Source organism: Orcinus orca, chromosome 16 (genome assembly GCF_937001465.1).
Source record: "Orcinus orca chromosome 16, mOrcOrc1.1, whole genome shotgun sequence".
NCBI classification, from domain to species: domain Eukaryota; kingdom Metazoa; phylum Chordata; class Mammalia; order Artiodactyla; family Delphinidae; genus Orcinus; species Orcinus orca.
This window is the reverse complement of record NC_064574.1, coordinates 14,620,175-14,646,834: the sequence shown is the minus strand read 5'-3', so window position 1 is coordinate 14,646,834 and position 26,660 is coordinate 14,620,175. Positions and strand designations below refer to the sequence as shown.

The 26,660-nt window shown below is 44.8% G+C and overlaps 1 protein-coding gene across 2 annotated transcripts in view; it reads left to right on the top strand.

The window, feature by feature from the left end:
* Positions 1-26,660, top strand: part of EYA2 (EYA transcriptional coactivator and phosphatase 2) — a 175,132-nt gene that overhangs the window by 57,249 nt on the left and 91,223 nt on the right. For both annotated transcript variants that reach the window (XM_033433858.2, XM_049699711.1), the window contains exon 5: positions 26,238-26,305. In XM_033433858.2, coding sequence (XP_033289749.1) covers positions 26,238-26,305 — 68 coding nt within the window. The remainder of the gene's footprint in view (positions 1-26,237; positions 26,306-26,660) is intronic.

Sequence of the window (26,660 nt, the reverse complement as noted above, 5' to 3'; positions counted from 1 at the left end):
CCAGTTCTTGGGTATCCTTCCAGAGATAGTCTGTGCATGTCACATTTGACAGTTTTTATACAAATGATGAAAATCCGACCCTAAACCAACCAGGACTCGGAGCCTTTCAGCTACTGCCTGCGGCTCACTCTGGTGTGTTCTTCTCATCGTCAGCTTGCAGTGTCAAGTTCTGGATTCTGTCAGAGAGAACTGGACAAATCAAGGCAGCCATTGGTGAATTTCATTTGGCAAACATCTGAGGCTTTGTCTGGCCTCAGTGGGAAAGCATGTGGGGATCGATTAGTGATGTCTGCCGTGATCGTGGAAGGAGGATTTATAGGGTGCATGTGCAGATTTTTCTCCCTTGGTCCGGAAAGTGTTTCCTAAACTTCAGGTGCTCGATGCCTTATTCATGATTTTGTCACCTGTATTGTTATTTGTTGGGTTTTTTTAATTTATAGACTTCTTTTGGCTTAAAATAAATTCATTTTAAAAGGTAAATTTATAGCATTACCTTAAGTGAAAAGCCAGTATTGTTTGCCATAAATGGAAAGAACTGGTAAAAAATAAGTTCACTGAGAATAAAACAGTATTATTAAATCCTAGCCAAGGCTCTGAACCTCTTAACTAAAAAGAGAGATTAGTGAGTATTAGAGATTTCTCTTTGACCTATTAATAATTAATATTTATTTAATACTGTGTTCCAGGTGCTACCTCATTAACTGTTCACAACTACTGTATAAAATAGAAATTATCATGCCTGTTTTATAGAAGAGGAAACTGAGGCACAGAGAGGGCCAATAACATGTTCAAGGTCACTCAGCTAATGAGTAGTGAAGCCAGGATTTGGACCCACCCAAGCAGTCTAGTTCCAGAGTCCAAGCTCTTAACCTCTGAGCTAGGCTGCCTATGAGATAGATTAAAAGAGAATTAAAAAGGGTTTCATCCAGAATTATCTTTTGTACACCCACTAGGGATTTCTGTCACACTCTGGGACCTCTGAACTAGTAAAAGAAGCAAAACTAGACTTAGGACAGAAGTCTGGGTTCCAATCCTATTTCTGTTACTAATTCATATATGACCCTGGTCATTCAGTCTCTGATCTTCTATTTTCCTATCTGTAAAGTACAAGGGTTGGGCTATCTTTGAGCTACTAGATGGCAAGAACCATCTCTTAATCTCATAGGACCCATGGCATCTGGCACACATTTTCAGTTAGAGTTCATTCAGCCAGAAGCCACAGAAAACCCAATGTCCCAGCTTCCCTCGGTCTGTCTGCCCTATTGTCCTTAACCTCTAGCTTTCATCCTCATTCTTGTCACCTAATAGTCACCAAATGGCTGCTTCACCTCCAGCCCTCACCTCCACATTCCAGGCATGCAGAAGGAAGAATCGAGAAGGAGCAAAGCCATGATCAGGAAAGCTGAAGTTTTCAGGTCTTGCTGTGTTGGCTGGATTTGTGTCATATGGCCACCCTTGACTGCAGGGGAGGCTAGAGATATAATTATTTTTACCTGGGTGCATTGCTACTCCAGGTGGCTTCTCTTAACAAGAATGAAGAGGAAATGGATATTGGGTAGGCAACCATTAGGTGACTATAAATGCTCAAAAATGAAAGGAAGAAGGGGAGGATTAATCCCTCAGACCCCTCCCAGCTCTCCAGAGCTATGATAAAAGAATGTTCATCCTCCTCCCTCCTAAGGAGTTCAGTGCCCAACAGCATGAATGCTATATTTTTCCATAAATGGGCTTCTCTGTGAACTTCTACATGTTGAGGCCACTTTTGTTTTTACTGGCAAACTTATTCCAGGGGAACGAAAGTTCACCATAGTGCAGATGTATATTTAAGTACGACAGGAGGCATAGGCAGGGGACCCATGGAAAGGGAATGTTTTAAAAGGGGGAGGCAAACGTTCAGCCTGGGAAGGTCACGTAGATGTCTCAGGAAGAATGTGTCAGGTGCCTTCCCGCTACAGCCGGGGACAGGAAGTGGCCTTGGAGCCAGTCTGACTTCTTCCCAGGTGCCCGTGGTCACAAGCATAGACCACATTTTTCACATAGCCTGCCAGCACCCTTCCTACAATGCTTCACTCGTAAGGCAGTTTCTCCGTTTATTTATGACCTGGTCCGACTTAGCATTTTTCCCATCACTTTCTAGCTAGGTGACCTTGCTCAAGTTCCTTAACCTCTGTGTTCCACAGTATTCTCATCTGTATAATGGGCTTATGATGATACCCCCAGTTCATAGAATTATTATGAGGATTAAATGAATTAATACATATAAAGCCTCACAGAGACTTTCCTGGCACAGAATAAGCTCTGAATTAAGGTTATTGTATCATCATCATCATCACCATCATTGTCCCACATGAAAGGGTCAGCAGACATTGACACCTTCTCAGTGTGGGCAGCTTTTGAGTAATTATCTCATTTCTGCAATGGTCAAGAGGGATAGTTCAACATTATGAGATTTGGGATCCCAGTGAAGTTGTCCAGAGACAGAAAATCCTTCTAACCACAAACCTAAATCTGGTTTTGGAGAGCAGGCTTTGGGAAGGTATTCATGGGCTTGGTTGATGTCACAGAGCTGGGCACTGTTTATCAGCGTCTCCCTTCCCATCAGGGCTCTGCTCTTGGTTTTACACAACCCCAGATGGTACCCTTCACATCAGAGTCATCACAGACTTACATAGTCATCAGGACCATTTTCAACATGCGGTATTAATGTGTCTTGAAAAAGTGAAGGGCCGCCTTCTAATGGGGCTGCTTCGCACATGCTCGTGTCCACACTTCCAAAAAGCCATGGATCCCCGTGAACACTTCTTAGGTTTATTCATTCATTCGTCAAATGTTTGTTGACACCTACATGTGCTGGGCATGGTTCCAGCACTTGAGATGCTTCAGGGAACAAAATAGCTAAAAATCTGTTTTTGTGGTGGGAAAGACAAACAAAAACCAACATAGGAAATAGAACAAATAAGTACATTTTGTTGTAGTGTGATAAATACTATGAATGAAGAACAGAGTCGGGTCCACAGCAGGAGGATCGGGGGTGTGTTGGTGAGGACAGGCTGTACCTTTCCACCAGGCTAGGTCTGACAAAGAAGGTGACGTTGAGTAGTTGGTTCATTCAGCCAACGCGTATTTGTAGAACTGTTATGACAACCCTTTCATTCCTTCACTCAATAAATATTAATCGAGGGCATGCTGTGTACCAGACACCATGCTGGGAGCTTAACTAACATTCTTTCATTGAATCTCACAAAAATCTCATGAAGTAAGTACTAATATTTCTCCCATTTTGTAAATGAGCAAATTGAGTCCCAGAGAGGCAAAGTGAGATGCCCAAGGTCACACAGCCAGGGAGCGGCAGAACCTGGTTCTGAATCCAGGTCTGAGAACCTCCCAAATGCACACTTCCTACCGCTTAAATATAGTAAAAAAATAATCACACGAATTAAATGATTGTGATGTGACTGTTGCTATGAAAGAAGAGTACAAGGGGCTTTGAGGAGCTGTCACTGGACCTGGGGAAATATAAAGAAAAATAATACAGTTACTCTGTATGGACTGGCTATTGCTGTGTAAGAAACCACCCCCCAAATCAGTGGCTTACAACAGCAGCAGTGTTATTTCTCACAGTTCTTGGGTTGATTGGGCTCAGCTGGCTGGTTTTTTGCTTCTCCTGGTGATGCCTGGGGTCACCATGCTCTCACGTTCAGCTGACATGTCCAAGAGGGCCATACCCTCTCATCTGGCAGTTGGTGCTGCTCTAGGCTGGGCACCTTACTTCTCCCCCACATGAGCCTCTCTTCCTCCAGGTGTCTAGTCAGCTTCCTTACAGCAGGGCGGCTGGGTTCCAAGAAAATGAAGACAGAAACTGTCAGTTCTCTTAAGGCCTGAGCTTGGAAGTTCCAAAACATCACTCTGCCACATGTTATTGTTGGTCAGAGTAAGTCACAAGGCCAGTCCAGATTCAAGGGAAAGGGAAGGGGGCCCCACCACCAGATAGAAGAAACAGCATCTACATACAAGATCTGAGGAATTCTTAGCAGCCATATTTGAAGGCATCCTACCACATTCTGTCTTAAAAACTTCTTACAAGTTTCCAGAGTAGCTGGAATGCAGTGTTCCCATGGATTTCTCATTGGAAGGAACTTTTGTCTGGGGCTGCTCCTGTCCTTTTCCTCAGCTTCTTTTCCTAAACACCTACATAAGAAATGGAATTATTGTCGGACCAAGAGAACTTCTATCAGAAAATTGGTAGGACCCTCTCTTTGAGAGTTTTGTTTGACATCAGTGGTGTATGACGGTTTGGGAATAGCATTGGGGTGTATGTTCAGCTGCTGTAATAAAGACCAAAATTAAAAATGGTTCAACAGGATAACAGTTTATATCTCTCCTACATAACAGTCTGAGTGTAAGCAGCTCTGCAAAGTTCGACACCCAGACCCCTTCCCTCTTGTTGCTCCTCAGTTCCTAGTTGCTCCCCTCTTCCACATGACCCAGGATGGCTCACACCAAGCTTAGCCCAGCCAGAGGGAAGGGGGACGAGTGGAACAATAGGGCCACACCTTCTTTTTAAGAGCACAACATAGGTGTTGCACATCACACATCTACTCATGTGATGTTGGCCAGCTCTTAGGCACTTGGCCACACCTAGCTGCAGGGGAAGTTGGGAGATGTCAGGACGGCCATGGGCCCCGCTCAAGCTTGCAAGCTTTGTCCCTATGAGAGAGAAGGAAGGGATAAACATTGGGGGCCGTCATCAGGCTCTGACACCTGGGGCTGATGAAGGGAACCAGCATGTGGATATGCCCAAGGACGACAGTGACCTGAGTCTGTCATCATCTCTGCACAGAGCAATCGTCTACGGCTGCCCACTGGAATTCCCAGCCCTCTCTTGGTATAAACGTCCAGCGTGTGAGCTTTGATGGAAGGCTGGTGTTGTGGGTGGATGGAATCCAAGCCCTCCCAGCCAAGTGTGGAGTTAGTGCTGATCTGCTTTTTCTGGACCAGTCATTTCATCTGCTCCGAATGTGTCACCAAGTGGCTGCAGCCACAAACAGCCCAGCCCAGGGCCAGCCCTGGGCCAGGTTTATAAATGTGCGACTGCTTAAGTGCAGACTGGTAAGGCTTCAGTTCAAGAGTTCAGCAGCGGACTTCCCTGGCGGTGCAGTGGTTAAGAATCTGCCTGCCAATACAGGGGACACAGGTTCGAGCCCTGGTCTGGGAAGATCCCATGTGCCGTGAAGCAACTCAGCCTGTGTGCCACAACTACTAAGCCTGCGCTCTAGAGCCCGCAAGCCACAACTACTGAGCCACATGCCATGACTACTGAAGGCTACGTGCCTAGAGCCTGTGCTCCACAGCAATGAGAAGACTGCATACCGCAACGAAGAGCAGCCTCTGCTTGCTGCAACTAGAGAAAGTCTGTGCACCACAACAAAGACCCAACGCAGCCAAAAATAAATAAATAAATTTAATTAAAAAAATAAAAGTTCAGCAGCTTGGTGTGTTCCTCGAGGAAGCTCCGACAGATTTGAGCTGCCGCATGGAAATACGGAACAAGCACAGGCTCCTAGTGGAGCTAGCTTGCCACTTACCAGCTGTGCAACCTTAAATCTGTTAGTTAACTTCTCTGAGCTTCACTTTCCTTACTTTTGAGATGGTCGTGGTGGGGTATGATATCTGCTTCCTCCAGGTTATTGTGAAAACAAAACTTAGATAACATTGGGGTAACTTGTCCATTTCTCTAAAATTTTGTCTCTTTTGTATATTTCTCAAAGAATATGATTCTTCTGTTTTTGAAGCTTAAATGTTATATTTAATCCGCTTGAATATCCACTTAGACTGTGAGTTTCTTAAGGGCAGGGGCTGTGTCTTATTCCTCATTTTATCCTCAGTGAGTAATTACAAGGTGTGCATTCATGGATGAATGAATGATATGAGGCTTCTGGTCCAGGGGCAGCAAACACAAATGGCCGTAGGAAGAGGGCAGGTCACACAAGTGAGTAAAGTGGACTGAGCCGAAGAGAAATTGGGTGACCTCTGCTGCAGTTTTCTCTCTCTTATTTTTGTTAGAGACACGAGTACTATGTTAGTGTCCCATTGGTGCTACAACAAATTACCACAAATTTAGTGGCTTAAAACAACACAGGGACTTCCCTGGTGGCTCAGTGGTTAAAAATCCTCCTGCCAACGCAGGGGACACGGGTTCGATCCCTGGTCCGGGAAGATCCCACATGCCGCAGAGCAGCTAAGCCCATGCGCCACAACTACCAAGCCTGTGCTCTAGAGCCCGCGAGCCACAGCTACTGAGCCTGCGTGCCACAACTACTGAAGCCCGCGTGCCTAGAGCCCACGCTCCACGACAAGAGAAGCCACCGCAATGAGAAGCCCGCGCACCACAACGAAGAGTAGCCCCCGCTCTCCGCAACTAGAGAAAGCCCGCGTGCAGCAGCAAAGACCCAATGCAGCCAAAAAATAAGTAAATAAATTTTAAAAAGAAAAAAAGAACAACACAAATTCATTATCTTTTTGTCTTGAAGGTCAGAATTTTTAAATCCTCCTGGAGGCTCCAGGGGAGAAAACATTCTGTTGCCTTGTCCAGCTTCTAGAGGCTGCTCACATTCCTTGGCTGGTGCCTCCTTACTCCATCTTCAAATTATATTCCTTCAACCTCTGCTTCCATTGTTTTATCTCCTCCCTCAGACCTTCCTGCCTCCCTCTCATTAAGACCCTTGTGATTACATTGGACTCACTTGACTAATCCAGGATCATCTCTGCATCTCAAGATCCTACATCACATCGGAAAAGTCCCTTTTGCCACATCAAGTAACTTATTCACAGGTTCTGGGGCTTAGGACATAGACATCTTTGGGGGCCATTATTCAACCAACCACAGATACATAGAAACTTCTTTTTTAACTGTAGGAAAGATATCAAGCCAAGGATGATAGGATTTATCCTTAGGGTGGGAAGGCAATAGGGAGGGGAGGGGAGTGTGGTTCCATGGAGAACACATGCTCCATCTAAAAGGGGCAGACACTACTCATTTGTAGTGTGAGACTGCATGGCAGAAAGTAGACCCATTTTTCCAGAGCCTCCCTAACTTTTTTGCTCAAACAGAAGTGCAAAATCTGGATTTTTATATGAAATTACTAACTTGTGTTAGTTTTAAAAATATTATGCAGCAGTTGCCTGGCACATATTATGAAATGTCCAGGTTGATAAGCTGACAGAGGACACTGAATTGCTGTACTTGTTTCACCCCATTCTCTCCCAACATAAGAGAAATAGCAGAAGTGAGAACGATGAGGTTAATGATACTAACAGTGAATGACATTTGTTCCAGCATTTCTGTACCAGATCCAGTTCTCAACACAGTGCATGTATTAATTCATTTAATATTCATGATGACCCTGTAAGGTGGGTATTATCTTCAATACCCATTTTACAGTTGGAGAAATTGAGGCACAGAGGAGTTACTTAATTTGCACAGGGTCACCTAGCCAGTAAGTAGCAGATTCAAACTCTGTCAGAATCTGTTCTTTTTCTTTTTTTAACTTTTTCTTTTAAAGTGACTTTAGACTTACAGAAAAGTTGCAAAAATAGGACAGAGAGTTCCGGTGTACCCTTCACCCAGCTTCCCCTAATGTGAGTCTTCCAGAACCACAGTTCAGTGATCAAAACCAGGAAATTAACAGGGGCACGGTGCTTTTGAGTGCACTACCGACCTTATTTGAAATTTACCAGTTTTTCCACAAACGGCCGTTTTCTGTTCCAGGATCCCACATCGCATTTAGTTATTTGGTCTCTCCTGGTCCCCAATCTTCAACAGACCTCCAGCCTTTCATGGCCTTGACACTTTGATGAATACCCGTCAGGCATTTTTGTCAAATGTCCCTCAATTGGGTTTGTCTAATGTTTTCTCAAGGTTAGATTGCTCTTGTGTATTTGGGACAAGGAGACCACACGCGTGAAGTTGTACCCTTAGTGCATCTTATCAGGGCTCTAGGATATCAGTCTTTCTTATTACCCATGATGTTAACTTTGATCAGCAGAATCCATGACCTATAACCCGTTGGTTTAAATGCTTTCCTTGTGTAGAGAGAAGGGAAAATATAAAATAAACACAAAATATGCAGCGGGATTCAGCAGCAGGGCTCATCCATCCCTTGGGCTGACCTAACACGTAGGGTGTGGTTTGTGTGTGTGAACGCCCCTCTGAGTTTTCAGACAGACTTAAAAACATCCACTAGTGATGGCGGGAGTGGGGTAGAATGATACCCGAATTCTGGGACTTGGGAAATAATTGAAGCTACAAAGATGGGAATGGCTGTCCAGAGAAGGGGAAATAAATCCAGCAGAGATGAAAGCCGAGGTCCGCAGCTGCTCGGACCATCAGATCTTTAAAAGCCACGTGAGGTTTTAGGGCAAGGAGTGAATTATGGCTCTTAGGACCCAGGACGAGTTGGCTTTGATCTAAAAGTGGGAGACATCTTAAGGAAAGCTGTGGCCTTTGCGTAAGGTATTCCCACATCCTCCTGGGGTACCTTAGATGGACCCACTTGGAATTTACAGGTCTGCGGAAGGAACCTTATTCCTAACGGTAAACACTTAAGAGAGGCAGCTTTGTAAGCAGAGGAGCGGAGCATTCAGAGAAAGCAAGCCGAGTACTTCTGTAAAGGGTACCTGAGAAGGATGCACCATTTTACGAGGCTCTTTGCCCCGTCAAGTCGGACAGATGTAGGATTTGTGAGCTTATGAGACGTTCGAGGATTGCCGTGGGAGGTCGTTTTGGGGAGCACTTGACCTCTCTATTTGAAAAAGTATCAATTTGGAGAAGGTTGTCTTTACTGCCAGGAAACTTTAGACCAGAGGCCGTACTGTGGCTTTTGGATGGCCACCCTGTCACGAACCAGATGTTGGCCTCTGTTTGCCCCAGGGCGAGCCCCTGGCCTCCAGCAGACTTCCCCCTGCTTGCTGAGTGCTGGCTGCCAGGGGTTTATAAACACGCGTTCTGCGGGCCTTCACCATGGCAGCCTGGCCACAGCGCGTGCGGCTGGCATCACAAAACATGATCAAAACAGCCCAGCAGCGGCCATCTGCTGTCGGGGAATCAGAACCCTGTGTAACAGGTACAACTGGAAGGAAGAGGGGGGAAAGGAATTTTTAGCTAGGTGGAATCAATCACCCACTAAAACTATCAATGAACCTTCTAGGGTGATGGAAATTCCAGCAAGTTGGAGGTGGGAGAACGTTGAGGTGGAGAACAACAGGCTCCAGAGGCAGACAGTCCTGGGTTTGAGTCCCAGCTGTGCCACTTATAATCTCTTGAGTTATAAACTGTGAGTAGCTCAACCTCTCTGGGCTTGGCTCTCTCGCCTCCTGCAAGTCTTTACTAAAATGCGGAGCCTTCCCTGACCACCCACCCTGTACCCCAGCGTTCCCTAGTTCCCGTCCTTGCTTTGGCTGTCTCTAGCTCCTGTCACCATCTAACATATTATTTCACATACTTATTCACTTTCAGCCCCTCCTCACTAGGAGGACAGCTCCACGGAGGCAGTGGTTTCCATCATCTTGTCTGTTGCTGTGTCCTTAGTGCTTAGGGTAGACTGGCATGTAATAGGTGCTCAGTAAACATTGGTGAAATGATTGAAAAGAGGTCACATAGAGCCTACGTTCTGTTCTCCTTGTCAGAAGGGGGATAAACTAGGATAGTCACAGTGAGGGACCTAGCGTAGTTCCTGGCACATAGTACATGCTCAGTAATCAGAAAGTTATCAGTCAGTTTATTCACTTTTTAAATTTATTCAATAAATAACTATTGAATGTTTGTAATGTGTCACGTAGGGTGCTAGGAGCTAAAAATAGTGCCAAAAACAAAACAGACTTTTTTTTTTTTCCAAAAATTATTTCCAGAGAGCCCGTCATATACCACCTACTCTTCTAGAAACCGAGCATAATACAGTGAATAAAAGACAAAGTCCCTGCACTCAGGGAGCTTACATCCAAGTGGGAATGAGATAAACAATAAATGTGTGTCTAAAAGCGTAAGATGATTTCAGAGGCTGTCAGTGCTACTGAAAGAAAAAAATCAAAACCAGGGTGATGTGTAAGGTGTGGCTGGAGTGGTGGGTTGGTGGGGACTGCTCTAGCTGGCGTGGTCACGGAATGTCATTTCAGAGCTGGCACCTGACTGAGGAGGCAGCCAGCCATGGGGAGGGGTCAGGGCTTCCAGCTGTTGTCCCTGGTCTGGTAACATCGGCCTCACCTGGAAGAGAGTTAGAAATCTCAGGTCTCACCCAGAACCTGCCGAATCTACTTTTTAACAGGATCTCTAGGTGATTCCTGTGCACAGTAACATTTGGGCTACGAGAAGGTATTCCAGGCAGAGGGAGGAGCAAACGCAGACATCCTAAGATGATGTTCTAGATGGCCAGGTGGCTGGAGAGAGGCCAAGCGGGGCTCTCCTGGTTTGCTAGGGTTGCAGTACAAAGTGCCACAAACTGGGTGGTTTAAAACAACAGAAATTTATTCCCTCACGATTCTGGAGGCCAGAAGTCCAATATCAAGGTGTTTGCAGGGTTGGTTCCTTCTGGAGGCTCTGAGGGAGAATCTGTTCCTTGCCCCTCTCCCAGCTTCTGGTGGTGGCCAGCAGTCCTTGGTCTTCCTTGGTTTACTGGAGACTCATCACTCCAGTCTCTGCCTCTGTCTTCACAGGGCCTTTTTCCCTCTGCAGGTCTGTGTCCAAATTTCTCTCTTCTCATGAGGACACCAGTCATTGGATCAGGGCCCACCCTAATCCAGGATGACCTCATCTTAGCTTGATTACATTTGCAAAGACCCTGTTTCCAAATAAGGTCACATTCATAGGTCCTGGGGCTAGGACTTGAATCGGTCTTTTCGGGGGACACAGTTCAACCCACAACAGGGCAGAAAGGTGGAGCGCAGTGAGGTCAGAGAAGAGGCGGGTCACAGAAGGCCCGTGGACATGGTAGAGGGTTATAAATACAAGGGGAAGCCAGGGATGCTGTACTGATCTGGAAAAGAGCAGCTTTGAGGATAAGGAATTGAACCAGGGCCAGGGCGGATGCAGGAAAATCAGTGAAGAAACTACGCATACCCTGGGCAAAGAGATGATAGAGGCATGGAGGTGGTGGTGGTGAAGATGGAGAAAAATGGATAGCCTTGCAGTGTATTCTAGAGGCCCTATTCACAGAAATTAGTGTTGGTATTTAGATCTGTGAGAGGGGGAGAGCATCAAAGATGATGATTCATTCATCTGTTCTTTCAACAGACATTTTTTACATACCTAGTCACTGAAGAATGGGTATGTTATCTCTTTTTGGAGGAGGGCAGTCATGTAAATGCCAAGTGCCCTCATGGTGACCAAGTGGCTGCAGCAGCTCCAGCCTTTTTACTGTACAACATCTTGAGATTCCTTGTCATTTGGACCTGCTTAGTTCAGATGCACTCCCCTAACGCAATCATTGTGCTCAGGGGAATGTGATGCACTAATTGGTCCAAGCTGGATCACATACTCCATTCCTGCCAAATTTCCGCCAGGGCAGATATAAGGCATGTCTAACCTTAGTGCCTTCCCTAGGCACTTGATATCTGTGACCATTTCTCTCCCACAATATAACGTGTTTCAGAATCTCTGATCTTTATGGGGTTACCATTCTCAAGAATCTCTCCAGAGATACTTGGCAGTAAGAATAATGCGTTTGGTCTTGGGATCCATTGTGACCCCCTGATCTGTTTCCACGACACTGAGTGTAGAAGTCACACAGTCAGTCCTTTCCCGTGTTGTACCAGATCATGCCACTCCCCTGCTTGAAAGCCCGTCTGGGGTTTCCCGTTGCAATCAGAAATGAATGCCAGTGCCTTGCTGTAACTACCCCCTGCCAAGCCTAGCCTGGTTCAGCCCCTGAAGACCCTTTCTGACGTCATCGTGCAGACTGCCCCCCAATCCTCTCCATTTCACTCACACTGGCTTTCTTTTTGTTCTTCCCACCTCAGGGCCTTTACATTTTGCTGTTGCCCCCACCCCGGAGTGCTCTTTCCCCAGCCCTTCACGTGGCTGGCTCTTTCTCATCCATTTAGCTTCTGCTCAACTGCCACCTCCTCTAAGAGGCCCTCCAGCTTTGTCAGTCTTCTACGTAACTGAAATTAACAAATATCAACGTTTTTGTCTAGTGTGTGCTCAGAACAGCCTCACGATTCTGCATCTTTTTGACATTTGTCACCTAGCACTGCCTGTTGGACATCTTCCCACACCGGCACATGTGGATCTGCATGTGATCGCTTTCTCCTCATAGCATCATTACCCTTCTTGGCCCCCTTCTCCCCCATCTCTGCTCCGGCATTATTTTGACTCGTGTGGCAGAGACGCAGTGACAGGGCAGCCTATCTGAAATGGCATTCTCAGGAATGTGGATTGTTTTATTACCAGTTAAATATGCTTTATGCTACCTGTGAATGAGGCCATTGTGACATTTAGCAACTGATTTGATTAAACACAGATGTGGGCTGGACTCCATGTGGAGCAAAGATGCAGGAGGACAGGCGCTGGGGGCGTGTTTGGATTTTTTAAGATGGCAGAATGGGCTAGCCGACTCAGCATCAGCAAGATGGACATGGGAGCCTCCCTTCCTGGCATATGGATCAAGTGTGGGTCTCAGAGCTGAGAGCTCGATCTGGGTCCCCCCCAAAATCCTTTGTTTTCATTTGGGATCTGCTGTTCGGCCCTATCCAAATTGTTTTGTTTTTTTTTAACTTTCCTTGGATGTTTTCATTCTCCTGAATATTTTTAAAATGGCGGATCAGTGAAATACTAGCATTGTTGATACCTCCGGCGGTGATTATGAACATGCAGAGAGTAGTAATCCCAGCTACCATTTACTGAACACTTACTCCGTGCTGGGCTCTGCCTTTCATAAGCCTTATCTCACAGAATCCTCATAATAAATCAGATAAACTATGCTCAGTTCCGTTTTCCAGATGAGGAAACTGAGGCTTAGAAATTTCAACCACTTTTCCATAGTCACCAGGGCAAATAATCAATTACATATGGATTTGCTGTTGTCGTCCACCCCTTCCAGGCTCTTAGATCCAAGAAGACGGGACCCAGCTCTTTCTCAAGATAGAAATCTTGGCACATACGAGGCACTGAGCAAATATTTATTGAATAAATGAATGAATGCCTGGATGCGTGAACACAGTAGGTAAAGGGCGGGGCCAGGGCTTGCCAGGTCTTTGCCTTCACCACTTTGGATTCTGGGTAAAGAAAAGAAGCAGAAAATCGACCTATGAAGAGCTGTGCTTTGTCCCTTTTTGGAACCTGGGCCATGGCTGGGGTACTTGAGCGGGTGGGTTTTTGCCACGGGCTCACCTCTCTCTACTTGTGGTTCTTCTCCGTTATACATTATCTGCTGACGACTTTTTATATCACCCCCCTCCCCCAATTGCATATCCAGACCTTTTTCACTTGCAGTCCTGGTATGTTTTTTGTTTGTTTGTTTGTTTGGGGTTTTTTTTGTTGTTGTTGTTGTTTTTGCGGTACGCGGGCCTTTCACTCTTGTGGCCTCTCCCGTTGTGGAGCACAGGCTCCAGACGCGCAGGCTCAGCGGCCATGGCTCACGGGCTCAGCCGCTCCACGGCACGTGGGATCTTCCCAGACCGGGGCACGAACCCATGTCCCCTGCATCGGCAGGCGGACTCTCAACCACTGCGCCACCAGGGAAGCCCCCTGGTATGTTTTCTTCAACTTTATTTGAATAGTGGCAGCAGTCAGACTTAATTGCTGAACAGGTACCTGTTTTTGAGTGTCACTGCGGACCTAGTCGAGTAGGTCCCTTCGTTGTAGGGAAAGAAATTGTAAGATGGATTCCAAAGCAAGTAATGTTGATGAGGGGATGCTTGTTCATTGGGATTATCCGTGAGATTTCCTTTGCTTGGGATGGCATGTCAGACCTATGGGTGACAGTGAAATCAGGATGGCAGTGACCTGTGCGATTTCCACAGCTGCTTGGAAGGCTGGGCTGCACACAGGCTGGGAGCCTGGGCTTTGGAGTCAGGCTGACCTGGGCTTGAACCCTGCTCTGTCACTTCCTAATAGGACCTCCTTCTTAGGGTTGTGATGGAAATTTTTAAAGATAATGCCTGTAAAATGACCAGCCCTGGGGAAGGTCATAAGTGCTCAGTAAATGGAGGCCATTATTATTATTAGTCCAGCTGCTAACGACAGTAACTGAAGTTTCTAAGGGCTTAGATTAAGTTAAAGCTGAGCTTGGCCCAGGAGAGGGAGGAGAGGTTTTCATTGGTGACTGTCACCATCTCCTTAAAAAGGAAATCCAGAAGGCAACAAGCGCAAGAAGGGATGTGCGGAGTCACCAGTAATCAGAGAAATGGGTATTAAAGACAGTAAATGAGATAACATGTTGGTCCTAGTAGGACAGCAAAGATTAGCAAGTGGAATGATGCCAACTGCTGGTGGGGATGCGGGGGTAGGGGACCTGATGCCACTGCCGGTGGGAAGATGCACCGGGCAGCCGCACCGAGAGCACTCACTCAGCCCTTAGGGAAACTCGTTCTGTTCGACCTTGGAACCCAGCAGTCCCACTCATGGCAATACATCCCGAGTAAACACACACACAGGCCACGAGGGAAGAGGTCCAAGGATGTTCACAGCAGCCTTGTTTGTGGTGGGCGGAGATGAAGGTATCCCAGGTCCTCTCTCGGATGGAGGAGGGAGCAGGAGAGATATGGAGAAAGCGCATGAGGGAGGGCTGGGCAGCTGCCAGCACGACAGGCGAGACGTACCCACAGTCACAAAGGTCAGAACCTAACGCTGGGTAAAAAAAGCTGAGAAATGCAGCACACAGAATTTACAGAAATTATACCTGCCCACAAAACACTAGTGCGCTTTTTGCAAGAACACAGAAACAAAAGGATATGCACAAACACACACCTGTGGAGTGACAGAGAGTGGCCGGAAACAAATTTTTAAAAAGAGAGATCTTGGGTGCACTCATGAGGAAAAGGTGCGATGAACTTGAATGAACTCATCAGCACCTGACCTTTTGCAGGATGGCAAAAGAGGATGCTGTCCACACAGGTTCTCTGACGTTGGTGGAGGCATGGTTCCAGGGACATAAAGAATTCCTCGGTCCCTTGCATAGCAGGTATAGATCTCAGTCTGCAAGCTTAAGGGGCTTAAAAAATAGAACTGACTTTATTTTCAGCCTGTCGACAGGATTTGTATTTTGAGCCACCATTCCCCTGGGCTGGTAAGAGCGTTTCATCTTAGTGTTTCAGGGCTTTCCCCAAACTCTCCAGAATTTTGTCCAGTGTGCTGTGGGAGCAGGGTCCCATCCCGTCTTCCATCACTGGGGCCCAGGCTGCTGCTGGGTCGTCCACTGTCTTGGTCCATGTGGCCCTTTGGGGTCTGGGGCTCTTCATCCCTGTGTCTTTGCCACATCGTGGGCACAGGAATCTTTCATTGCTCTGTCTTCCTAGACCAGAGATCACAAACTGAAAACCCATAGGCCTCACCCACCCTGCAATCATGTTTTTGTTTGTTTTATTTTGTTTTGTTTTTGTTTTGTCCAACAACTTTGTTGCCTATATTTCAAAATTGGGACATTTTATATACAAATCCAGATTTCTGACTTGTTTGGAAAAATAAGAAGCCCTGGCTACATTCGACTCACATTTCTAGGTGACAGGGGTCAGCTGGAGCTAAGTAGTATTGTATCAGTTAGGAATGCTTTGGGCTGCAAGGAACAAAAAGCCCAACTCCCACCAGCTTAAACCATAATGGTACTTACTGTGTATTTAGCAAGTCTAGACCCCCAAGGTTGTTTGTCAGCTCAATTTTATCTTCAAAGACCAAGTTCTTTTCATCCTTTTACTCCTTCTGTTTTAGCATGTGGGCTCTTTGCTTTTATGTTTGTGACCTCCTGTTCCAAGATGGCTGCTGTAACTCCAGACATTACATCCTCACATAATCCAGGGGAGGATCCAGCAGAGGAACAAAAGAAAAGTCTCTCCCAGAAGCCCCCTTGGCCAGCACTAGATTTCATGGCCGTCCTGAAGCTGCCAGGCAGAAAGGAATTGGGAGTGCTTCCTGGGGAACCAAATGGCGTCTGTCACAAACTGCTACCCTCTTAGATGGAAACTGTGCATATTCCAGTTTGCCACAGTCCACACCACCCCCTCTTGTTCCCCGACACCAAAACTGTAGGTCAGTCACCATTTTTCATTGTGTCTGCACCAACTCCTCTGGCCTCCTTCCCCTGCTGGGCCTGTAAGGTTTTGAGTGCTGCCGACCTTAGACTCAGCACACACAGCCACGTCTGATTTGGGGGTCTCGCTGCTTTCTCGGCAGCTGTAGGCGGGTGCAGAGAATAGAATCCCTCTGCCCCACGACTCCCACTCATCCTCATTCTCGTGCCCCACTCACTCTTTTCCCTTCCCTCTCGCTCTGCCCTGTTTCTCTAACCAGGAGAATTGTATCCCCCTCCCCCCTCCGCCCCACACCTGGAGAAAAGCCTTCTTTCCTTCTATTTCTTACCTACCTCAACCTCATTCTTAGTTGGCCTGCCAAGTGGGGTCAGTCCACAGACTTGCTGGCCTGTAATAACATAAATACGGGACTGGAGTGAGAAACTCACAGTGATTCGCTATTGCCCCAGCATTCAAGCACGTGATCGTAGACTCGTCTCCTAGCACAGGGTGTAGAGCAGTTTTGGAGCTGTCGAATCACACCATGAATTGTCACATCTTCTTCCCCAAAAGGTTAGGCCTTTAAAAACCAGTCCTTTACAGAGAGTTCAAGAAGCATTAGCCTGCATGTCAAATCCTCCCAGACTCTGGAACCTACACGTTGGATCAGAAGAGCCGAGATAACTCATTTCTGCTACATCTTTCTTCTTCTTCTGCCCATGCTGTGCATCCAGTGTCAGGGTCCGTGACCCTGGCGTGACCATCTGGGAGGAGAAGTCCCAAAGTGTATCAGAGCGTGGCCCTGACACACTTGCCTTCCCCCTCTGAACCCGGATTTGCTTTCCACCTGTCCCTTGTGATTGCGTGGTGAGAGCTACCCGGTGGAGGAAGGAAGAGTGGAATTAAAGCATCCACGTCAGACACACCTCAGGAGCGATTTCTCAGTGCGAAAGTTGAGGAGAAACACCCAGGAAGTTCACACCTCTCCGCATTTTCTTTTGTATCTCTCCATTAAACATATCCCTGTAGATATGATTTCTGATTGCCTAATCCACCGTGTAGAATCTTCTCTGGAATGTCACAGGCCACTCCGAAGTGCCCTGTCGATTGCACGTCTGGTGCCAGGTTTGCGGGGAGGTCTCCCGTATCACAGGCAGGCACCAGCTCTTTTATGCAGTTAATTTGGGCAAGCAAGAAGGCTCAGTATCGTGTGTAAGAATCACACCATAAACATGTTCGCTTCCCAGTTTACACAGAGTGTAACTAAGGGAACCCGGTTCTCCTCTTGACAGCTGTAATACAGGAAGGACGGATCTTTTTGGACTGACAACATTTGAAAGATCCCAGATCTCACCCATATTGTAAGCGGCCCCCGCGTGCGAGAGCTGTCTGATGATCTCAGAACGTGGTGCGAGTTGCCTGGGGGGTGGGACCGGCTTGTCTGACCTTCGTTCAGAGGAACCTTCTGCGGAGAATCTTGGCAGCCTGGTTATGATGGAGCCATAATACTGCCAACAAAGGGAAAGAAAACATGAAAAGGGAACACGAGGTTGGTCCCAAGGAGGGTAGGGACAAGAATTTCTCCCTGCAATCGGGGTGGGTGGAAGGAATGAGACTCAGATATCACCTCTTCTCTCAGGGCTCGAGGTGGGGAGTGTCCAGGGCTGTGGCCGAGGAGGGTGTCATCATGTTTCTGGGCCCCTCTGTACCCTTCCTTCCTTTACTGCTGCCTGGGAGATGGGCTGTAGAGACAATATTGGGAGGTAGCAGAAGCAGCAGTTTTGTTTTCTTTTTAACTGAGCTATTCACATAACTTAGAATTAAACCATTGACCATTTTAAAGCATACAGTTCAGTGGTGTTTAGTGCATTCACGATGTTGGGCAACCACCACCTCTATCTAATTCCAAGACATTTTCCTCACCCCAAAAGGAAACTCCATACCCATGAAGCTCTCAATCCCAATTCCCCCTTCCCCACAAGCCGCTGGCAACCACTAATCTGCTTTCTGTATCGATGGATTTGCCTCTTCTGGACATTTCATATAAATCGGATCGTAGAATATGTGGCCTTTGGTGTATGGCTTCTTCCACTTAGCATAACGTTTTTGAGATTCATCCATGTTTTAGCATGTACTTCATTCCTTCTTAGAGCTGAATAATATTCCATTGAATAGATATGCCACATTTTGTTTATTCTTTCATCAGTTGATGGACATTGGGTTGTTTCCACCTTTTGGCAATTGAGAATAGAATAAGTAGAACAAGTTTTTGTTTGAGCACCTGTTTTCAGTTCTTTGGGACACATACCCAGGAGTGGAATTGCTGGATCATATAGTAATTCTATGTTTAACTGTGTGAGGCATCTTCAGACTTTTCCACAGTGGCTTCACCATTTTATATTCCCACCAATAATGTACGAGGCTTCAGATTTCTTCACAACCTCGCCAGCTCTTGTTATTTTCTGCTTTGTGTTTTGGGGTTTTTTTTATGGTCAACCTAGTAGATGTGAAGGAGCAGCAGTTTTCAGCTCAGATGTGGTTGGGCAAGCCGTGGAACTCTTCCAACACTGAGTTTCTGTAAACCGAATAACAATTTCTACCGTGGAGGGTGAACAGCAGCATTAAACAGGTCACTATATGTAACAGCATCCAATTCTGGGAATGTCTTTACTTGATACAGAGGGCCACCTCCAGGTGCTGTATCACCCAGTACTTCACATACTCTCTGGGGTGAAGGACCAGGGTTTTTTCCTTAATTTAGTGTAAAACACAATAAAAATGAATCACTAGAACATCCATTCTTGATGGGGAAGGTAGGACCCAAAGGGGACAAAAATTGGTTCTCAGGGCGGCAAAAACATCTTCCTCTTTTTGTGTTAAGCACACCTATATATAAGTATTTAAATATAAATATATATTAAGTATTAAATATATATTAAAATAAACATAGTAAAGTATAAGATATAAACAGATATGTAGTATATCTGTAGTATTAAAGCTTTATAGAGGGAGGGGAGATTGGAGGAATCTGAAAAGGGTGGGGGGAAGAGGAGTGGCAATAATGAAAAAAAGATTGAGAAACAATAGAACTTAAAGATGCAAATTATAAGCCCTGATTTTTTATTATCAGATTCAGCAGACAGTTCTACACACTGGCTCTCAATTTTTGTATTTATCTCATCACCAGCTGGTAATTACCAGTTGTGGGCAGGCCCCAGCCCTCAGTCCACATTTCAGTAAGGCTGCGCTCATGCATCACTGTGTTTCGATCTGTCTGGAATTATCTCAACTCCTTGTGTATCTCTTCACTCAGCAGTGTTCTGTCTGTCCTCTCCGAACGTGTCAACCCTTGCTTACCGTACTAGAAAAGTGCCTGACACAGTAATATTTGGTACATCACTTGGAAATGATTGTTGAATGAATGAATGACCATCCACTTAAAAATCGTTTTACTGAGGGACTTCCCTAGTGGTCCGGTGGTTAAGAATCTGCCTTCCAATGCAGGGGACGCAGGTTCTATCCCTGGCTGGGGAACTAAGATCCCGCTTGCTGCGGGGCAACTAAGCCCATGAGCTCTAGAGCCTACACACCACAGCTGCTGAGCCCGCACGCTCTGGAGCCCCTGCACCACAACTAAAGAGAAGACTGTGTGCCGTAACAAAGATCCCGCGTGCCACAACAAAGATCCTGCATGCCACAACTAAGACCCAACACAGCCAAATAAATAAATAAATATTTTAATGAAAAAAACAAATATTTCTTAAAAAAAAATTGTTTTACTGAGCCAGGCAGTGAAAGTCTATTTTTACTTAAAACCCAAGAAAACCAGTCAACCAAAGAAAAAGCTGATATGACACACAAAATTACAATGTCTTCAATAAGAAAGAAGGGCATTTCTTTCTCACCTAAAAGTCCAAACTGATGTGATGGTTCTGGTCTGCAAAGGTGGCAGGGGTCCAAGCTCCTATGTCTAGTTGCTCAGCTCTGTGGTCCAAGATAGCTCCATTCCCAGGAAAGGAAGAACCTGCCTCTGCCCTTTAAGGGCACAACCAGGAAGTTGCACACACATTACTTATCCCTCTTCCCTTCTCTAGAACTCATCACATAGCCACACCAGCCACAAGGGAAGCTGGGAAATGTAGTGCTTATCCTAATTGGCCATGTGCGCAGCCTGAAAGCAGAGATTCTATTAATATGAGAGAGAAGGAATGAATGGATTTTGGAGGGGCCCCTAGCAGGAGCTGCCACCATCATCACCTTAAGAGAGGATGTTTTCCTCATCTCGTCCTTGCCTTCCCCAGCCCTCACCAGGCCTTCCACCAGCCAGATGGAGGCAAGAGGTCAGCATTTAACACTGCAGCTCCAGGTGGGTCCATTTGCAAACCACATGCGTGGCACGAGATTTCTGGGACCACACGCCCCCTTCCCCAGTGTCCTTTCTGGCATGGGAGGGCTCTCTCACTGCAGGGGTTCTGGGACTGCCCTCAGCACACTGCAGTTTGTCCAGCTGTCCATTCTTCTCATGCCCCTGGGTCACAAAATGAAAACAAAAAAGAGACCATCTTGGAGAAAGAATACCAAGGGACAAGACTGTGGCCTGTTTATTTCCAAACCTGCCTTATATCGTTATTCAGAAGGTTGCCATAAAAGAAAAGAGAAATCAGGAGAGAAAACACTGCATCCAGAAGTGACTTCCTAAGGCAGGCATGTTCCTATGATTTAGCAGGTTGAGTTGCCATGGTAACCAGGACCCCAAAAATGACTTTGAATGGAATAGGCTGGCCTAGACTTTCTGCCAGATGTGGTGTCTGGACAGGCCATTGAGGAACGAATGGGATTCCAGCACGTCATGCCATACTAGTGTGGACAAATTCTCTGGTTTCTATGTCTTAGATAGGCCTCCATGTGTTACTGAGTCCAAGCTCACTCTGCTTGCCACACGACAGACCAATAAATCGGGAGACAAGGTGTTGAGGCAAGGAATAGCGACTTTATTCGGAAAGCCGGCAGACGGAGAAGATGGCAGACTAGTGTCCCCAAAAACCATCTTATTGGGGTTTGGATGCCAGTTTCTTTCATAGAACAGAGAGAGCAGGGAGGAGGTGAGAAAGTAAAGTAAAAAGACCATTAGTCTTGCAAAATATCTCCTGGCTTGGCCAGTATTGGCGAGGGGATGTGTTAATTTGTTCTTTTCTGCAGCCATTCACAGGTAGGCAGGGTCAGATTGTCTCCCTAGGGGCTGAACAAAGACCCTTTAGTTTCGTATTCAGGCAGAGGGGCAGGGCTCCCTGAGGCAGATTATAATAACAAAAGCAACGAAAAGCAAAGGTTACAGTAAAAGAAACAGATCCAACATGGAGTCAGATTTTGCTCTTCTCTGTTACACACGTAATGGAGATCAGGAGGGGTGCCCAGGTGTGGCGGTGTTCCTGGTTCTTGCTCTCTTCACCTGGCTCACTCCTACTCATCCTCCAGAGATTAGTTTAGACGTCATTTCCTCCAGGAAGCCTTCCCTGGCTCCACCCCTCACCAGCTGGCATTTCGGAACCCTTCCCTGTGCCCGCCAGGCTCCCAGTGAAAGCACTTACTGGCAGCTTACCTCTCCACTGCCTTCCCGGTGCCTGGGACGTAATCCCCCTCACCTCTGGATAAGGATATGGTTAGTTTATTTTGTCAATTTGACTTTAGAACCACTTCAATGTTTTATATAATTATAAAACACATTGGAAAAAGTAATTCCTAAAATTTAATAGCAAACTGTTATGAACCTAGTATATTGAGTTACTGGTATAACCTCTTGCAGAAGAGACTTTATTTACCCATACAGTATTTTTACTCTTTTTCTTTCTTCCTTCCTGATGTTTCAAGATTCCTTTTTTTTTTTAATTTTTAAAATTTCCTGTCTCTTTCAAGAACTTCTGTATCCATTATTTCAGGGTAGATCTATAGCGACGAGTTCTCTTAGATCTCCTTCATTCTAGAATATATTGATTTCCCTTCATTTCTGAAGGATATAGAATTCTGAGTTGATACGCTTGAAACATGTTGTGCCACTTTCTTCTGGCCAAGAGAAATTGACAAGCTTATTCAAAAATTAATATGTAAATGCCAAGATTATACTGAGAAGCCAAAGCAATCTTGGAAAAGAAAAACAAAGTTAGAGAACTTACACTAGCTGGTTTCAAAACTTGCTATAAAGCTACAGGAATCAAGACAGGATTAAGGACCTACTGTATCGCACAGGGAACTCTGCTCGATATTCTGTAGTAACCTAAGTTATTATTCTGTTCCCCCTTAAGTGGGAAAAGAATTTGAAAAAAATAGATACGTGTATATGTATAACTGAATCACTTTGCTGTACACCTGAAAGTAACACAACATTGTTAATCAACTGTGCTCCGATATAAAATAAAAATTGATAAAAAAGACAGGATGGAATTGGTATAGGATAGATATCTCAGTGGAAAAGAATAGAGTCCAGAAATAAACTCTCACATCTATTGTCAATTAATTTTTAAAATTTTATTGAAGTATAGTTGATTTACAATGTTGTGTTAATTTCTGCTGTACAGCAAAGTGACTCAGTTATATATATACCTATTCTTTTTCATATTCTTTTCCATTATGGTTTATCACAGGATGTTGAATATAGTTCCCTGTGCTATACAGTAGAGCCTTGTTGTTTATCAATTCTGTATATTGTCAATTAATTTTTGATAAAGGTTTCAAGTAATTCAGTGAGGGAAAGGATAAATTTTTACGGTTGTGTTAGAACAACTGGATAGCCATATGCAAAAAGATTTAGACCCTTACCTCACACTGTACACAAAAATTAACTTACATTATATCATAGACCTAAATGTAAGACCCAAAACTATAAAATTTCTAGAAGAAAGAATCTTTATGACCTTGGGTTAGGCAGCAAAAGCAAGATTCATGATAAAAAATTGGTAACTAAAACTTTTGCTTTGCTTTTCAATAGACACCATTAAGAAAATGAAAAGACAAGCTACAGACTGGGAGATAATATTTGTAAATCATATGTCTGATAAAGAACTTCTTTCCAGAACCTATAAGGAACTCTTACAATTCAGTATTAAGAGGACAAGCCCAACTTTTTTTTTAGTGGGAAAAAGATTTGAATGGACCTTCATCAAAGAAGATGCATGACTGATAAACACATGAAAAGATGCCCAACATGGTTAGTCATTAGAGAAACGCTACTTAAAGCCAAAATGAGATACCACTGCACACCTACTAGAATGGCTATAGTCACAAAGACTGAACATACCAAGTGCTGGAAAACTGGAACTCTCTTCCATTGCTGGTGGGAATATAAAACACACACTCCTGGTAGGAATGGAGAATGGCACTGACATGTTGGAAGACAGTTTGGTCATTTCTTTTTTTTTTTTTTTTTTTGGCTGTGCCACACAGCTTATAAGATCTTATTTCCCTGACTGGGGATTGAACCTGGGCCCTCAGCAGTGAAAGTGCAGAGTCCTAACCACTGGACTGCCAGGGAATTCCCTTTGTTGTTTGTTTGGGCTTTTTTTGGGTTTTGTTTTTTTGGGTTTTGGGTTTTTTTTTTTTAGTTTGGCCATTTCTTAAAAAGTGAAATATACTCTTACCACATGACTCCACAATCTTACTCCTAGGGATCCTCCCAAGAGAAATGGAAACATATATCCACACGGGACTTGTATGCAAATAATTATAGCAGCATTATCCATAATAGCCAAAAATGGGATGTGGTCCATCCATAGCATGGAATACTATTCAGCAATAAAAAGGAATACATTACTAATGCATATTACAACATGGATGAACTTCTAAAGCGTGATGCTAAGGGAAAGAGGCCAGACACAAATATATGTTGTAATGATCCTGTTTCTAAGAAATATCTAGAAAAGGCAAGCTCTAGAATAAGCAACAGGTCAACTGCTGCCTGAGGCTGGGGATGGGAGTGGGGGTTGACTACAGACAAGCAGAGGGAACTTTGGGGGTGATGGAAATGTTCTAAAACTGCATCGTGGTGACGGCTGCACAATTATAGCGATTTACTTTAAAAAGGAAATTTACTTTAAAAACTGACATTTTTACAATGGAGGAATTGTATAGTATATAAATGGTATAGTATATAACGGTATAGTATTATATCCCAAAAAACAGTTCTAAAAAGAAGCAGCAACGACAGTCTAGAGTCACGTTGGAAACGCAGACTTGAGCCAGACTGCCCAGGTTCCAGCCCCAGCGGCTGTCACTCACTATCTCTGTTGCCTTGAGCACGCTACTTAACCTTTTTCTCCGCTCACTTTCCCCGTGAGAAGCCCTGACACACGAGCTCACTGCTGTTATTGCTGTCACTGCCCTCTTCTTTCTCCGGGCTCCTGCTCCATTGACCCTTTTGCTCTTTCTTTAACCTGTCAAGCTAATCCCTACCTCAGGGTCTTTGACCTCAGTGTCTGTGAATACTCTTCCCCCAGGATGTTTCCATCACTGGCTTCCTCTTATCATTCCTGGCTCAGCTCAAATGTCATCTCAGAGGTCTTCCCTGACCACCCTACCTGAAATGACACCACACTCATTCATTCATTTACTCATTCATTCACTAAGTAGCATCTTCTAGTAGTAGTAGTAATAGTAGTAGTAGTAGTAGCAGTATCACTTTTATCCCCATTTTACAGGTGGGACAACTGAAGCTCAAAGAGGAGAAGTCATTACACTCATTCATTTAATTCAAAACATAATTATTACCACCTTACACTCTTTAGAATGGCTACAATTAAAAAAAAACAGAAAATAAGTGTTGGCAAGGATGTGGAGATATTGGAACCCTTGCTCACTGTTGGTGGGAATGTAAAATGATGCAACCACTGTGGAAAAACAGTATGGCAGGTCCTCAAAAAGTTAAAAATAGAATTGCCAAATGACCCAGCAATTCTACTTCTGCGTATATACCCCAAAGAATTGAAAGCAGGGTCTCAAAGAGACATTTGTATACTTGAGATCATAGCAACATTATTCACAACAGCAAAAAGGTAAGAGCAAACCAGTGGCCATCAGCAGATGAATGGATAAACAAAAATGGGATATATATACACTATGAAATACTATTCAGCCTTAAAAAGGAAGGAAATTCTGAAACGTGCTGTAACATGGATGAACCTTGAAGACATTATACTAAGTAAAATAAGCCAGTCACAAAAGGATAAATACTGTAGGACTCCACTTATATGAGTTCCCTGGGGTAGCCAGATTCTTAGAGACAAAAAGTAGAATGGTGGTTGCTAGGGGCCGAGGGGAGGGGGTGAAATGGGACTTACTGTTTAATGGGCACATGGTTCTAGTTTTGCCAGATGAAAAAGGTTCTAGAGATGGATGGTGGTGACGGTTGCACAACGTTGTGAATGTACTTAATGCCCCTGTACTTAATGCCACTTAATACACTTAAAAGTGGTTAAAATGATAAAAAATAGACAAACAGCAAGGTCCTACTGTACAGCACAGGGAACTATATTCAACATCTTGTAATAAGCTATAATGGAAAATAATCTGAAAAAGAATAGATACATATATGTATAACTGAATCATTTTGCTGTACACCTAAAACTAACACAACATTGTAAATTAACTATACTTCAGTTTTTTAAAAAAAATGGTTAAAAGGGTAAATTTCATGTTATGTACATTTACAATTTTTTTAAATAAATAAGTTTTAAAACATAATTATTGAGTACCAGAAACTGTGTTGGGTGCACTCTCATTTATTTCTCACCAGAATCCTTTGAAGGTGTTATCTATATTTTATTCATTAATATTATTAATTTATTATTAATTAAAATATTATTCACATTGTTCATTAATTCATTGAGAGAACTGAGGTTCAGAGAGGTTGCCAGAGTCACAGGTTCCATCCCAACCTGTCGGAGGACCTCAAAGACCCCACCTTTCTGCTGTGTCTTTCTCCTCCGTGTCCCTCTCTGACTGTAAAAAACCTCATCTGTCCCTCCTTCCTGCAGGCACAGCAGGGATCTATCAAGGAGCAAATGGACTGACCAACGCAGCTGGCTTTGGAACTGTGCACCAGGTAGGCAGAGCTCCCCACCCTTAAATAGTCCCTTTAAATCCAGGTACGCAGAGAACCCCCTTGTACCTATGAGCCCTACCAGAAACCGTGTCTCTGATTCCCTGGATTTGGAGAACACAGGGGCCAGACTGTACCAACAGCCATTGGAAAGATACAGCGTAGAGACAGAGAAATTGGAATTGCTGGCAGATTTCCAAGATGACATGGGCTGCGTCATATGTTCCATCTTGATCTGAGTCTAAGACACCCATTGACTGTTGAATCTGGGATGGATGGATGCAATAACCTGTGGTCTTTCACCAGACCCCAAGCTTCTCCAGGGTGAAATTATATCTTCTTCGCCTCTGCGTCCCAG